Source organism: Labrus bergylta, chromosome 5 (assembly GCF_963930695.1).
Source record: "Labrus bergylta chromosome 5, fLabBer1.1, whole genome shotgun sequence".
Taxonomy (NCBI): domain Eukaryota; kingdom Metazoa; phylum Chordata; class Actinopteri; order Labriformes; family Labridae; genus Labrus; species Labrus bergylta.
Genome location: NC_089199.1, coordinates 21,926,042 through 21,942,419, shown reverse-complemented (window position 1 = coordinate 21,942,419; position 16,378 = coordinate 21,926,042). Strand labels below are relative to the sequence as shown.

The 16,378-nt window shown below is 41.0% G+C and overlaps 2 protein-coding genes across 4 annotated transcripts in view; one reads left to right on the top strand and one right to left on the bottom strand.

The window, feature by feature from the left end:
- Positions 1 to 6,606, top strand: part of unm_sa1614 (un-named sa1614) — a 22,188-nt gene extending 15,582 nt beyond the window's left edge. Inside the window, exons 20-28 of one of the 3 annotated variants that reach the window (XM_065955182.1) lie at positions 75 to 142; positions 238 to 345; positions 551 to 830; positions 1,365 to 1,499; positions 1,634 to 1,697; positions 2,718 to 2,761; positions 3,796 to 3,947; positions 4,036 to 4,161; positions 4,291 to 6,606. In XM_065955182.1, coding sequence (XP_065811254.1) covers positions 75 to 142; positions 238 to 345; positions 551 to 830; positions 1,365 to 1,499; positions 1,634 to 1,697; positions 2,718 to 2,761; positions 3,796 to 3,947; positions 4,036 to 4,161; positions 4,291 to 4,365 — 1,052 coding nt within the window. In that variant the 3' untranslated portion in view covers positions 4,366 to 6,606. Of the gene's footprint in view, positions 1 to 74; positions 143 to 237; positions 346 to 550; positions 831 to 1,334; positions 1,500 to 1,633; positions 1,698 to 2,717; positions 2,762 to 3,795; positions 3,948 to 4,035; positions 4,162 to 4,290 lie in introns of all 3 variants that reach the window. The other 2 variants (XM_065955181.1, XM_065955183.1) reach the window with 2 other exon arrangements.
- Positions 6,421 to 16,378, bottom strand: part of st3gal8 (ST3 beta-galactoside alpha-2,3-sialyltransferase 8) — a 22,601-nt gene continuing 12,643 nt past the window's right edge. The window contains exons 2-9 of the mRNA XM_020630638.3: positions 15,690 to 16,072; positions 15,315 to 15,438; positions 15,087 to 15,225; positions 12,744 to 12,937; positions 11,648 to 11,827; positions 11,125 to 11,170; positions 10,783 to 10,902; positions 6,421 to 10,616 (exon numbers count right to left, since the gene is read on the bottom strand). Coding sequence (XP_020486294.1) covers positions 10,449 to 10,616; positions 10,783 to 10,902; positions 11,125 to 11,170; positions 11,648 to 11,827; positions 12,744 to 12,937; positions 15,087 to 15,225; positions 15,315 to 15,438; positions 15,690 to 15,840 — 1,122 coding nt within the window. The 5' untranslated portion in view covers positions 15,841 to 16,072 and the 3' untranslated portion in view covers positions 6,421 to 10,448. The remainder of the gene's footprint in view (positions 10,617 to 10,782; positions 10,903 to 11,124; positions 11,171 to 11,647; positions 11,828 to 12,743; positions 12,938 to 15,086; positions 15,226 to 15,314; positions 15,439 to 15,689; positions 16,073 to 16,378) is intronic.

Genomic DNA, 16,378 nt, shown 5'->3' with positions numbered 1-16,378 from the left:
GAACAGTAAAATGACTTTCCATATTGTATATCTTCCTCTCCATGAGAACATTTCCTCTGTTTATGTCTGAACAGAGAACGAGCTGGGAGAGTCGGCCCTGGACGTGAGCCGCAGGTTAAAGCACAGCCACTGTGAGAAGCTGGTGAGGTCATCACTCCGATGGTTAACACGATAATGTTTGTGATAATAAATCTCTCAAGTCAGTCACAGCTTCTGCGTCCGTGTGTGTCTGAACAGCTGCAGCAGGCTCAGTCCGACCTGTTTGACCATCACGTCCACGTGGAGTACGAGTGGAGGCTTCGTCACGACGATCTCTACGACAGCGATGATGACTTTGAAGACAAGGTAACCATGGCAACGGTTATTTGCAGTTTTGTGGGACTTCTTTACTCAGCTTTGCTGTTCTTGTTTGTTGAAGAAACGGTTGGAATATTTAAATATTTGTGTCTCTATGAAGGAGGAAATAAGTTCATCAGGATCTAATAATGCCTTCCTTTTAAAAATATATTTTTTAATTACGTGTTCTGACTCTTTCTCCTCTTTTTTTCAGAACGGTCCAGTGAAAAAGGAGCGCTCCACCTCTGCCTCCTCATCCACCTTCACCTCCTCCTTCTCCTTCTCCTCCCGTCCCTTTAGTTTCAATCAGACTAACTCGTCCTCGATCACCCTCAACTCATCCTCTTCAGCAGCAGGAGGGGGAGGTCTGCTCAGTGTCGGGAGGAGGCTTGCCATGGCAATGGATCTCCACAATCGTCAATCTGGCCAAGTCTCCAGTCCACCTCCTCCTCCTCCGTCCTCCCCGGCACCTCCACTGCCCCCTAGAGTCAAAGGTGAACTAAGACATTGTAATTGTGTGTTTGTGATTTATTATTTTTAATCGCGATTAATCACATTTTTAATCATATTTAAAAAATAAAAGTTATTCGTTTTTTTTCTTAATCTTTGTACTGTCTTAAACTGTGAGTACTTTACTTGCTGTTTGAATTTGTGCTTTTATTTTGAAATAGTGTAAAGACCTTCTGGTAGATCGAAGGGAATGTTTGATGTCATAAGATGGATATTACTTTGACTCGTCAGCTGAGCTGTCAGAGTTTCTCTAAACAAGAAATTAGACATTCAAAGACGCAGCAGAATCGTTATTTTCCATCACTGTGACTACAGGGAGACACTGCTGAAGGTTATCCACGGTGCGCCTAAAGGGACAAAATAGCATGCGATTAATCGCGTTTAAAAATTTGTTTTTCATCTACTAGTTAAAGCTCGCATTTTTTCGGATGACCTTACAGAAAATCTAGATTAGTTCCCCCTCTCTTTCACATTGTGTCGTCCTCCAGCTCCTAATGTTCCTCCTCCTCCTCCTCCAGCTGGGGGAGAGGGAGGTGGAGAGAATGAGGAGGAGGAAGGCGAGGTTTTCTTCCCCATGACAGGAAACAGGAAGTCGACTCCACCTCCCATCGCTGTACGGCACAAGAGGACCTGCTCCGAGTCCAGCAAGCACGGTAAAATCTGAGAGACACGCTGTAATTAATCTGTCAGAGAGGCTGTGTAATTAACTGTGTGTGTGTGTGTGTGTGTGTGTGTGTGTGTGTGTGTGTGTGTGTGTGTGTGTGTGTGTGTGTGTGTGTGTGTGTAGATTACGGGTTGCCAACCAGTCCCAGGATCTACAGCGGTCCAGACTCCTCCTTTAGGAAGTGTGTGTAAGTATCTGAGACAATCAAACCGTAGAGACACCCAAGAAAAATGGCCGTTCTCTCTTTTCACTCTTTTCTTCTTGGACCGCAAAGAAAAGGATTTCACTGTGTAGAAACAAAAAAGAACACCCATCACACAAACTGGAAAAAATGTCTTTCAAGGGACTGACATTTTTACATTTTCTCACAAAAACACATCTGGCTAATTGAATCCTTCAACATCAGAAAGGCAGATCAGACAGACATCTTAAAGCATTTTTTTGAGGGAAATCTGTTCTCTGCAGACAAAAATACAAATAATTCAAAATAAATGTCACTCCAAATCTTAGATACTTCAGTTGCAAGCTTTCAAGTGTGAATGTGGGATTGCATGCTTTAGAGCAGGGATTAAATCCAGGGAAATTTAAGTCTCAGAAGGTTTGAATGCAGAAGGGGAACTAGCTTGAAGAATGAAAAAAGAACAAGAAGTATGATATGTTAAAAATATGCATAGTGACCTTTATACCTGGAGTGTAATGGATAAAGCTCAAAATAGGTTTGGATGCTTATCTTTAAATTAGGGAGAAATACTTGAAGCCTCTCGTTTAAAAAGGTTTGTGACGAGACTGGCAGCATCTAAAAAGCTTCTTAAACCTTAAGTCAGTTTCTCTAAAAAGGTTATATATGAAGGTGAATTTGCCCAGTTTAAAAGCTTCTTTACTTGTAAGAGACCTTTTGTTAGTTTCATCTACAAACATGTATTTTATTTTCTTGAACTAACATTCAAGGCTCAGAAACCTTGGCAACATTTCTGAGCCCTAAAATGTTGTTAATTTCTGTTCTTTTAATATTTAAAAAACGAGTGATTCACATTTTCTTCACTAAAATGACCAGAGGATCTTTTTAAGATTTCATTCAGGACTTTGTTTCTGCTGTTCTTCTGCTGAACCGTGAGACTGTACTGACCTCTAGTGGAGTGAATGTGAATTACACGTCATACTGATCTGACGTCTGTAATGTTTCCCCTTTCTGTCTCTCTCTCTCCAGTCCATCGTCTCCTCTCAGCTCGCTGACTGAACGACCAGAGAGAGGTACTTCCTGTCCACAGACATAAAAAAATGTTTTCCCTCTCTTGTGTTCTCGTCTGTTTTATCAGTCAGGAGTCTGATGACGCTCTCTTGTGCAACTGTGTATTCGTTTTAATTCTCTGTGTGTGCTCAGGAGCTCAAACCAGCAGAGGACGAGCAGCCGGGGGCCAATAAAGTTAGAGTTTAAATTATAGTTTGTGATCTAATATTTTAAACACATTAGTTCGCTTTTTCTTCCCTAATTTCATTTGAGTGTTTGCTGTCTTTAAAAAGATAAAAAGTTATTGAATGAGTTATAAAATTATCTTATCAGTCTAGAGAAATAATCCCAAACTGTGCTGACAATCTCTATTTTTATACTTTCTTAAATGATAGTAAAAAAAAATTAATTAAAAAATCAAAAGATATGGGGCACTGGTGGCGCAGTCTTTAAACGCGTTGTTCGCTCACAATAAAAAACAGTGAAAGGGGACATAATATGAAAAATCCACTTGTACAGTGTTTTTGAACATATATTTGGGTAACCTGAGTGTCTACCAACCCACAAAATGTGAAATAAATCCTTTGTTTGTGGTCTGCATGAGTCTTACAGCACAGAGACAAATGCTCCGTTTTAAATTTGCTCTCCTTGTGACATCTCAGTGGGATTTTGGTTAAAAGAAAAATCCCCTACCTCCCCTGGTATCTCCACCCATGGACTCCACCCCCAGCCTACAACAAAAAAAAGCAAACAGGATAGGCACTGTACTATAATTTGACTTTCTGTTTTTGTACTGGTATTTTAAGAACCTGATGTTATTTATATTATTAAGTTTTTTTTTAAAATGTGAATGATGTTGATTGTTGTCTTTTTATGGCTGCAGCATGGGTGAAGAGACCGAGACAAATGTACCACTTTGTGGGACAAATATAGTTAATCCTGAATCTCATGAATTTTATGTTCACACAAAAAGTGGCTCTTCCTAAATGAATGACATTTTCCTTTTACATTTGGATTTCTACATTCAATTTTCTATCCTTGTCTCTCTCTCTTTGAGGTTTCCGGAGGGCAGACAGTGACAATAGCTCCTCCCACTTTCTGCACCCTGCCAGTAAAGCTGCACCCAACCGGTCCCCTACCAATCATCGCTCTCAGAGCTTTGACAATGACAGAGGCCCCGCCCCCCAGCCGCTTCCTCGCAGATCATTGGTGAGATCCTCTGAAAAAAACCAAAACATACTCTTTTATTTCCATTATAAATACAATAAGTGTCGATTTATCATTTTATGTTCCTCAGCCTCGAGGCTCAACGAGTCGTCGAGTTGAAGCTCTGTACGACTGTCAGGCCGATCACCATGACGAGCTGAGCTTCTGTGAGGGTCAGGTGCTAGTGGTGCTGGGACAGGAGGACAGTGATTGGTGGGTGAGTATCATCCTGCACTCTGAGAGGTGGTCAGATGGACTGTGAACAGACGTATCCTTGTACTGTTTATGTTCACCTGACTGTGACTCTGATATATATGCATTTGTTTTTGTGTCTGTGTGTGTTTAGCATGGGTACATCGAGGAGGAACCGGACCAGAGAGGTTTATTCCCGTCGTCCTTCGTCCAGCTGCTTACAGACTGACATGAACCTGGATTATATTACACCAAAGCAGAAGCGATGCCAGACTGGGACCTGTTCAGATCTAGACCACACCTGTCCGAATGGAGAACCAGAACCTGGAGCTCAGGTGAACCGAAAAAGAACCAAATTGGATCAGGACTGAGCAGCCAAAGCTGAATCCATTGATGTATTATGGACCAGGTTGTACTTTCAGGCCCAATTCAAACTCCCAGGACTCTCTAAGGTCACATAAAAAATGTTGTCATGGAGACATCTTCACACAGACTGATCAGCTGTGATTCAACGCTGATGTTGACAAGACACTTAATTATTTATTTATCTATTTAAAATATTTTTTAATATGAGCACAGCAAATGACAAGAACTTCAAAATAACAACTGCACGAAATGTTACTGACCCCAGTTCTGGCTCCGCCTCCTTTTGGGGGCGGGGCTGACAAGATCAAGCTGGTGACCATAGCACATGGGATTTTGAGGTAGGTGAAACTGAATGATAAATACAAGCTTTTGGCTTCTAATTCAGGTAACATCAGTCCGTCTGAGCCTGAAATGGGACATTTAATCCCTCCAACTGCCTTTGATTACAGAATACATCACAAAGCGTCAGTAAAGATATACAGCGGCATGTTACAACATGTTCTTAATTTGAAGGGGTCTTTTATAACATTAAACACGTCTTTCTCTGTTGTGACACATTTAAGCTGTTATTCAATGCTGATGTTGAGAAACAATTATTTAATGAATTTTTATAATGACCACAGTCAGCTGCAGGTAACTTCAAACCAACAACTGCACGATGCGTTAAGGCCCTGACACACCAAGCAGACGGCAAAGAACTAGTGGCAACGAAGGCCGACTGTGGCGGTGGCGTCGCCTCACAATGCCTGTGTCTTGGCCAAAAAGACTACAGTCAGCGGCCAACCACCATGTATGTTCTGCGCATACGTGAGAAGAAATAACTCTCCATGCCAGCAGGCGGCGGTAGTCCGTTGTTATGTTATGGGAAGACCATTTTCACACAGTTTGAACGCCCATCATTCTAGGTACTTCTAAACGAGAATAATGTCTGATAAAATGTTGAAAATGGCACTGTTGTTGTCAGCCCCTGGGCTTTTAGTGGAAAAAGAAAAGAAGAGGCCGAGACGACAAATAAGGAGTAACCGCACTAATGGGTGAAAGCATGGATACTACAGCGGCATGCTCAAGGGGATTTCCTGAACCTATGTTGATAGCTGGAGTTAACTGAAACCTTCGAACAGCCAATCAGAGAGATCCCTCTCACCAATCGCGCCAACACTGACTGCAATGATTCAACATGTCGAATTGGCCGAAAAAGCAGACGGGGGCCGATGGGTAACGACAGAGCTGGACACATCTGCAAAATCTAGTGCAACGATCGCTCACTTTCTTGTCCAACTAGGACTGACGGCCGACGAGCTCCTTGGTGAGTCAGGGCCTTTACTGTCCCAGTTCAGGCTCCGCCTCCTTTTGGGGGAGGGGCTTACAAGATCCAACATATAACCAGAGCACAAAGGATTGTTGTAAATGTGAAACTAAAGGATTAATTCCAGGTGTTTGCTGCTAATTCAGGTAACTTCCCTCAGTCTGAGCCTGAAATGAGTCACATCTGATGCTTCACGCTGCCTTCAAGAGCACAGGACAAACTAAAGCCTCGATAACTAGTTTCAGTTACGAATTACTGCCAGTAGGTACGAATTACTATTGTTTTGTTTTCAAGATTACCACAAAATGATCTCGTTATCTCGGGGGAAAAAGAGTGTTGTTTTCCCCAGGTACGAGAAAGTAAGTTGCCATCTTGAGAAAACAACATATCAGTTTGTTATAAAAGGCAAACCAGCGCTGTTATCGCAAGATCACAACAGAAACAAGCTGAGATCTTGTGAAAACAACTGCTATCCTCGTTACCATGGAAACAAACAGAGTAAATTAAAAGCATGAAAAAGTGTCCGCTGTGGGCCTCCGTACTATGGGCTTCAATGTGACCGCTTTAACTTCTTGTTTTGTTCAAAGGAGGACATTTTAAAAAAAGCACAGATTGTATTTCTTTCTTTCATTTTTATTTCATTCAAAGTGACAGTGGTGGGTTCATGTCGTTTTTAATGACACAGTGAATATCACTGTTTGTAAACATGAATAAATGACGTGATGATCAGCAGGTTCTGTGTTAAATGGAAGTGACATTTTTCTTGAACAAACACAGTCACAGTTTAAACATGAAGAGCTTAATTAAAGCTATGAAAACTGAAAAAACATAAAACATACACCCCGTTTGGTCTGCTCTAAGCCTACAAACAGTCTTACACTATGAAACACAAGCAGCACATTGAATTAATCTGCAACCGTGTGCATCCTTGATTGAAATCATCTCTAAATATTCAGAGTGCATGAAGACTATGAAACACAACTTTGGATTTAAACTCACAAAAAAAACTTCATTTTTCCAGCGTGAGGATCTTTAACTTGAGTCTGTAAATTCCAAAAAACATTGAGTCCAGATGTTGAGACCAGCTCAAGAGGGCTGCTGCTCTGTCATTAAAGCGACTCGACGTTCCTCATAAAGTAGATAATTTCTCAGGAAGTTTTCCCAAAAGAGCCAACAAAGAGTTAAACCACAGCATGAACCAAAACTACAAAAACAAGCAGCAGATGTTTCACATTAAACCTCAGTTTATGGTATCGGGTTTAAAGACACTTCCACACATACAGGTTTAAACTCTTTAACCCGGCCAGAGCAGCAGCCTCCACTTGATGATTCAGCATTTCTGATTATTTATAGAGGTCCTCAGTCTGCTTCAAACGGAGAGTGGAGGGATCGCCTAACAGCGTCTGAAAGCTCCCTTTTAGACAGCTGACCTTTTTAATGTCTTTGAGGGAACACTGTCTAAAAAAGCTCTCAGTTAGTCCCATTCGTCTCCATTCAGGGCTTGAATGACAAACACTTGTTGGACACACTTAGGCTTTGTTCACACACTAATGGATATTTAAAAAAAATGATATTTTTCAGGTTATATATTAAAGAAGTTGAACATAAAACACAAGAACGTAAAATTACTCAAACCAGCATTCTTGGCCAGTTATTGGTGAAATAAAATCTGAATTAAATTAAGACACTCTCACACATGAACTCCTGACATTTTCCAGACAATCAAGTCCTGGATTTTTTTTTCTTTTAGAACCGCCTTTTATACGTCCCACACTGCGGAAAAATTGTCAGTGTCAGACATGCTGTCACTTCTTGAAATACCTCGCTTCGTTTAGGTGTGACTTTGTTGACTTTGTTTCCCCCCCTGAATAAGATTTCAGGGGGGGCCCATGCCACCCCTCTGGATACGCCCCTGCTCCCTTTACCAGATGGATTTCATGAACACTCAGGAGTCAGGGGAGACTGATGGGACAGAAACAGATTCATGTTGCATTAAATCATATAACTGTCCAAGCTGGAAGTTATTTGATAGCAACAGAAGTTATGGCACTAAAGGACCACGTTGTTGTTTGTTTTGTCAACAACAATTCTGGGTTATTTAACTCCATTTAAACTCTTTTTTTCCCCCCCAAAGCTGAAATATATTCAGCGGTGCTCCAGTGAGCAGAAAGGGATCTGACCCAGTGAGTTAAAACTCAGTTTGCATGTGAACAAGAGGCCAAAACACTGAGAGAAATATGTTATAAAAATGTCCATATGTGTGATTTCCTTCCCACTTTATAGACGCTGAAAAAGCAAGTTTGTCGTCTGAAGCAGACTGAGCGATTTCACACAGGTAGGTTGGTCTGAATCTGACAAATTAAGTAATATCAACATTAACAGTCGAAAAGTACCTCGTAATCCCCCTGGAAACATTGAGTCTGTAGACGGAAACAAAAGACTGATGCAAAATGTGATGACATTTTGGAGCCACAGAAGTTAAACTATCTATGCAAAAAAGGTGATGCTTGAAGCCTTACAGCCAACCAGACGACTACAAGTAGAACTTGATTTCACCCATATGCCCCTGTCAAAAAGATGCTGCAATACAAACAACATTTATCTCTTTTGTTTTAAGACAGTGGATTAAAATAAGTCAGATTTTGGGCCAGATATATTTTATGATAATCAGTCACCACCAAACAAAAGTGTTACGTGTCTGTTTGTAGTCAGAGAATTCTTTTTTTTACTAGCATTTCTGGTGTCTTTGATAGTATTTAAGAAATATTTCATGTTGAGAGCACAATGAGGAGAAAGCAACACATCATGATGCAATCCGAAAAACCCATCGGCAGCCATCTAATAAGAATTTAGCTTTAATTAATAAAAAACAAAAACAGATTTGCAGCTGTTAATCGGCTTTAAAATGTCATTACTCAACACTACATTCATTCTCACGTCTCAAGTTGCATGTCAGAGTACGCAGTACGACACACGGAGAGGGAAGTCTTTACTCGCTTCCTGAAGCTACACAGGAAGCCAAATAAACTTGTCCCTCACTCTCGTAGACTATTTTTTTTGGTGTGAGATAATAGCCAGTGGGTTCCAAGATCGGCATCTATTTGTTTTGTTGCTTGTTGCAGACGGCCATGAGGAGGACCAAAGGATTTGCAAAAGAGCAGCTGGAAGAGACTCTGGGAGAAAGAACTCAGATTCAGACTCAAACCGACAACAGTGTGAAAACATCTTGAGACTCCTCGGGCTCCGCGGATAAGGCCACAAACATTCAGACGACTGTGATTGACAATCAGCAACATTCACAGTACGGGTGAGACGGCACCGCCACTTGCCGTCTCCCATTAGCTCCAGCAGACCACAGCAGGCTCCTCCGCTGGTCCATCTCTCTTCATTCGTATTGTTGATTGTTTTTTTGGTTGCACTCCAGATCGTTTCTATTAAAAGTACATTGCACTCATCCATGCATCACTCACAGCGGTGATGTTACTGATTGTTTGACTTTGTCCTCGTTAGGTTTTTGTGCAATACGTCTTTACTTTAAGGTCACGCATGATTTCCTCGTCTTCTTCACTTTGTCAGAGACCTTCAACAGCCTGCAGCTTTTTAATGAGTCGTATCTTAATCTCAATCTCAATTTTTTTTTGAGCCACAATGTCTAAAATAGTATAAAAAAAAATACTCAAACAATGTTTCTCTCTTTTTTTTTTTTTAAATATTCTGAAAACCTGCAGACTGTTGCTCAAACACAGGCTGAGGACTTCACACAGGCTCCTCCCACTCAGCCTTCAGCTCCATATATAGTCGAAACAGGAAGAGTCAACGGCATAGGAAGACAAAAAATCAGAAATCCTAAAAATATTTTTAAAAAACTTTGTCGTCCTGTTTCAAGTTCAAGACAGAAAGGATGGACAACATCCTCTGAATCAGGACGGATTGGGCTAAGATTCAAACTCGAACACATGGATGGATTATCAATGATATAAAATATGAAAAAAAAATCTGTTTGGAAAACAAAAAGCAACAACATTGCGTCTTTGTACCTTTTCTTCTTCAGGACAAAAGTGCTTTGAATATAAAAGAGGTTATCCCTGTATAATGTCTATAAAGTTACATTTGAAATAAGATATACAAAAAAAACCGTCTGTGGTTGTTTCCCGCTCAGAGCAAAACTTTTGTGGTCGATCCTCGCAGTCGCAAATGGCAGGAAAGTCTGTTTGAAGAGTGGCAAGCCTCGAAGATCCAGTTTGACTTTATAAGCCCCGCCCACTTGAAAGAGGGCGTGTCTAGCTCTCCCTGCTCATAAAGGGCTCTGTCTACAAATAATCCAAGTCTGTAAAAATGTCTCTTTCTCGATGGCTGACTTAAGGCAGTTTAAATGATTGACGTGCAAGAAGTACACAGGTTTGACTCCTGTCTCAATATCCTACTTCCTCAGAAAGGAGCAAAATCTGGCCGCCACACCCAGCGCAGAAATGTAATTTCCAGTGCCAGAGGTCACGACACTTTGCCGCAATCACCCAGACGTGATTTAACTCGTTATCTGTCTCATGAATTAAGCGGTGAAGGATCTAGTTGTTTAAAAACAAACAGTCGGCCAGCGCGACGGTCTGTAGACCAGCAGGTGCTGCAGGTCAGTGGTTGTGTCACAGGTGCAGACTGATCTTGCCCTCCTTGGCGAGCTGTTGGATGACCTGTGTTTCAAAGTCAGCGCTGTGGACGCCCGTCTTCTTGAAGGCTCCGGCGTAGCGGTTCTGCTCCCAGTAGTGATGCCAGTTACCCTGCTGGTCGGCGCCGTAACCGAACACAGAGACCTGAACACAAACAGGAAGTGATGCCGTTAACACACTCAGCTGTGTGAAAATGTTTCAACAGTATTTAAGACGGAAATCTGATTGTTCTTTCAATGTTGCAAAAAATAAATGAAAGTATGCGAGTGTCCGACATGAAGCCACAGGCTCCGCCCCCTCCCTCTCTTACCTGGTCACAGGTGTGCAGGGCGAAAATGATAGCCAGCATGCCGGTAGACGGGTACCGACCGTGACGTTCAGTCCAGTGATCACACACGTACTTAAAGAAGACCGGGTTGACCACGAGAACCTGCAACACACACACACACACACACACACGTTTTGAATTTACAAACTCTGGAAAACAAATCCAGAACGCCAAATCTTTAACCTTAATCATCCAACAATCTTTAGAGAAGAGAAACATGAACTCCCTCGAGACGAGACAAAATGAAGGCAGAGGCAGAATAAACGCAGGAAGAAGTTCAGATTAAAACAACAAACAGAGAGCAGGATGAAGGGTTTATTTTACCTTGTCTTTATCCGCCGCCACTCTGTCTTTGACTCTCATGTAGGTCCTGAACACACACACACACACACACACAGATAAACACACATAAGAAATATACACATATACACAGAACTATTTGAGGTAATGTAAGTACTCAACAAAAAATAATATATAACAAAGGCCCATGTTTAATTAATTTAGATATTTGAAAGTAAATATTGTTATTAAATTCTACATATTTACATTTAAAGTGGCAGAGGTCATTTATTTCATTTGATAAGATGACAGAACTTCATTCAATTTCTGGATCTCTACAAATCTAAAGTACAGTAAATTTGAGTTATATCACAGAGCCTCAAAAAATGTGAAACACATCAAAGTAAAAGTGAGATTGCATCACAGATTATTAATATTGCACATGGCCCTCGCTGGTATTGAAGGATAATGAAAATATTCCTTCATGTTGCCTCGTTGTTTGTTTAAAGCTTGGTAACAAATTGAGAGGGAATTGTAGATTCAGAATATTTGCTTCTGCATTTCTTACATCTTAACTTCTCCGGTGGACAGCGCGCTGGTCAGCCACTCCAGGTCTCTCAGTTTGAACGGCAGCAGGATGAGTCCGACGCCACGGCTAAGATCCACCGCGCTCTCTGGGTATAACAAGTGATAAGTGGTTCGATTTCCAACGTCTTTCTCAAATCCCTGGGTCACCGCTTTGTTCATCCTGTGGGAGGAGAAAAGCAAGGGTGATGATGAAGAGGAGGGTTTAGAATCGATCATGATCATGAATATACAAATGGACACATCTCCAGCTTCTCCCTTTTTTTTTTTTTTTTTTTTTTTTTTACAAAAAGTGAAGCCAAAATACCCCCAGAGATGGGCCCTAACATCTTAAGCTGGTGATGTCATTTAGAGCTGGTGGAGCCTCCACCTCTTTGGCTAACCAAACTCAGAAGAAGAGATGGGATTAACAAACTTTAAACCTATTGATCAAACTTCAAAGATCCCCGAGGTTGGTAGGATCCAAAGCAGAACAGATTCTTGCGTATGTTTGATGCAGACACTCACAGTTATGGAAAGTTAATTGACTCTTTTGTCTGTGTTTGTTCTGGATCCTCTCACTGCAGGGGCCACATTTGTCAACAGAGCTGTTTATCATGGTGTTATATCCCTTATCATAGAGTCAAAAATCTAATAAAAACCAAATTTCTCAGAAAACATAATACTCGGGAATAAATAAGCATGATAATAAATTACTATAATTGCAGAAACCATTTTTGAGAAAAAATTATTTGACTTGCATTATGGGCCACCAGGGGGAGCTACAAATGTTTAGGCTTTACTTTTGGGGAGCTGTCATGCGGAGTACCTTCTTATACACTCTTTGGTTGGAAGCTTATTAGCTGCAAGTCAGCTTAAGGAATATTTATTGTCTAACTTTGCTTTTTTAAGATTTATTTTTTGGCTTTTATACCTTGAATCCATGCACCGCTTGGCTACCATTTTGAAAAGACATCACCAGGACCAGCATAAAAATCTGTATCTATCTATAAAAGAGATAAACTGCTCCTTAAGGCAACACACTGTAGAACATCTCAACAGTTAGAAATCTGTGTTTATGAGTGTGCAGACAGTTTTACCGAAATATGAAGTCATGGGAGTTGATCAGGCTGCCGTGTCCTGACTTCCGTAGGTTGCCAGAGTTGCCGACCACAGCACATCTACGGCAACGAGAGGGAAGGGGCCTGAAGTCCTCAGTGGGCGGAGAAATCACCTTGAACATCTTTGAAATGACTCCCTCCAAGGTCTGGTCGGTTCCTGACCGCTGGAGACCCTGTGCACCAGAGGAGATCATTTTTTGATTAATTTATTTATCTTCTTATATAAATGTTTTGTTTTTCTAATACTAAATAAAAGTCCACCAAATGTGATAAGATTCCCTCGTTGCTGAGATATCAAGAATGGGCCAAACTAAAAGGTCACACTCTGACCCCTGAAATCTAACCAGTTAATGTTTGAGACTGTATGGATGTTTGTCCAAAAGTTTAGACATTCCCACATTAAGTCTGTAAGTTATAGCATACATAGTAATGTAAGGCTTTACCAGAGTGTTATGATACGTGTTCTAATGAAATTTAGCGATTAAACGCAATTAAATAAGATTCATCTTTTGGCATAAAAATGTACTTTATATAAGCAAAACCAGTCTGTATAATTTGTTGTTTGTAATCTATTTTAATTAGTATTAATTTTTGTTCTAATGTTTTTAGTGTCAGTATAACCACAGCATGAAGCACCCATACACACAATATACTGGTACACACTGTACACTGTGGATCAGACTGATGAGGTTAGCAGAATTGTGTACCCCCCTGCCACACACACAGACTTTAATCTACTAATGGTTTCTGCAGCAGAACTTAATCTATAAATGAAGAAAAACACTCAGACGTTTGTCTTTTCATCCAAACTGCAGACAGTTTATACAAAAAACAAAATACTTTACACACTCTTTAACTTTCCCAAAAATACACATTTTTGGGAAACACAAAAATACAAACTTTCACAAACACTTGAATGAACATCATCCACTTTTTATTAACTTTGTCTTTTCGGCCTAGAAATAACAAATCTATGTTCAGAGATTCAGATGGTTTAACTGCTCTCAGTGAAGACACAGTGAAGATTTTTTTTTTAATCTGCAGTGAAGTTACTTTATTAAAATCTTACACACTGACATAGTGTTTCATAAAGATGAAAATGCATTAATTACAAGAGATTTTAAAGGTCACATATTCTCCTCCTCTTCAACCAGTTTAAATCATTCTCAGAGCTCCCCAAACATGTGTGTAAAGTTTCTTGTTCTAAATCCACAAAGATCCTGTGTTTGATCATGTCTATAAACCCCTCTATTTTAGCCCTGCTCAGAACAGGCTGTTTCGGTGTCTGTAGCTTTAAATGTAAATGAGCTGTGTCTGACCACGCCCCCTCTCTGGAAGGACTTGGGTGTACTCGGTCTTTCTCCCTCCATGTCCTATTGTTTAAGGTGAGAAGGCAGACTCAGAGGGCAGAACAAACACCTAGCTGTGGGAGTGTCACCCACCTGGGGGAGGGGTTACTGCCCTTTGTGATGTCATGAAGGGAAAATCTCCAAACGGCCTGTTTGATAAGAACAGTTTCTTCCCCCAGGCTGTCACTCTGATGAATGCTAAACAGTCACAGAGTGTCAGACCTGTCGCGGTGAAATGACTCTAAACCAACCGTCACTGTGAATATACATATATGTATACATATATTATTTAATTTAAATGATCAATATACACATACTTATTCATGTAAATACTGTAATTGACATCTTAATTGACCCACCTGTCACATAACTGCATTTTACTTATCGTGTTACTTCAGCATCTTTTGCACTATTCACCACTGCACTGTTTCATATTTAGTCATGTAAATATTAGTCTTTTCTTATTATGTTTATTGTTGATATTTAATGTTGTACCTGTACATAAGAGAGCACAGTTCACCAAAGTTAAATTCCTTGTATGTGTAAGCGTACCTGGCCAATAAATCTGATTCTGATTGAGCACACATTTTCTGAAAAGTGGAGCAGGCAAAAGACGGAGAGGATGGACTTTTCTCATCATTGGGGGGTTTGTAGACAGACTAGAGACACATATTAGTGTTAGAGGATAGTAGTAATAGTAAAGTTTATTTAGCATATAATGTGAGCTTTACGACATGAGGAAGCTTGGATGGAGAACTAGGTTTGAAGAATGACTACAAGCTTGAAGGCCAAACTTTAGATTGAGCAGCTAGCAGGTAAACTGTGTACAAAAGGAGCTTATACGATTTGTTTTAGTGATCCTTATTGAAATAACCGTTAAAACCTCAGACTGATAAATCATCAGACCAGAATTTTATTCTATTCTGCCTCTTGAAGGAACACCTAAATTATTAACTTGGACTTTTGTCCTTACCAGCCACCATTTAATCGCGTCCGGGTCAAAGTTGTTAGTCTCTCGGAGGACGGGCTGCTGTTTGGGGTCATAGCGTTTGCTGAACCAGTCTGAGCCCTCCACGTCTGAAATGCAGGAATCAGAGCAACCACACGGCCTGCTGATAGAGGAAAACCCAGAGGAGTCACACAGACACAGAACAAGGAATCATGGGAGACAAAGATGAGTCTTTAACTTCAAATGAGTTACCTCTGATCCTGCTGGGGGTCCCCTAAAGACCCCTCCTCTGCCTCAGGTTTAGGGGTGTTTGGAGGAGGGGGGCTAACAGGAGGTTCATGGGTCAGACCAGCAGGAGGCGCTGTTGGTTGAACGACTGAAAACATAAACAGAAGAAGAGTCAGTGAACAATATTGTAGACTGAGGCTGTTTTGAAACCGCCTACTAGTAGAATGACTGATTTGGCCAAAATGCAGCATGAGAACACATGCGAGATGAGCAGCATGTCAAAAATACCCGGATGTCGTACTGGTTCAGGGAAAAATCTACAGTATGCATCAGACCAGTGTTCCTCGCATACTGCTCCCCACAATGCCAAACTTCAGGTCAGAACATTTCCCTCCTCACCTGTCTCCTCATTGGTGGGCGTGGCCCAGCTGAAGGGCAGGGCCAGTGATAGTGGCAGGAAGTTTTTCTTCTGGATGCTCTGACTGGCGAACATGAGGAAGAGGATGGCAGCGATCACCAAGGCAACGCACAGCTTCCTCCTCAATATCATGGCTGGACGGCTGATAAGTTGGTGGGATCCGGAGGGAGGACGTGTGGCGGTGAGCTGTCAATCAACCTATCAGCCTTTATATGTCGGGGTATTTGGATGGTGTCATCTCTTGGACGATTTCCTCTGTTCTGTCATGTCTCTACTCAGATCCTTGTCCATGAAGCCGGAGACTGTAACGCCCTGTCTGGTGAACCACACCGCTTTGTGACTGCTCGAGACAGGAAGTTCACATCTGTGTCAGACAGAAAAAAAAACATTAGCATCACTGAAGAAAAACTTACATGGTCACAACTATCCCCGCAAGCTTAGGTAAAAAAAAAAAAAACAACAACTAAAAAGCTGTTCTTAAATCTTTAATATGTGCAAATGGATTTGCTGTCTGTGGGCACAAAATTACAATGCAATGAAAATGTGCAAACAGTTTCTGAACAGTGCTGAAAGTTTGCATAACTGTGCGCACAGTTTATAAATCCATGGGCACCATTTAGGAAAGTGTGCCTACAGAATGGTAATCCATCAGATTTTCTTCTTACCTAAG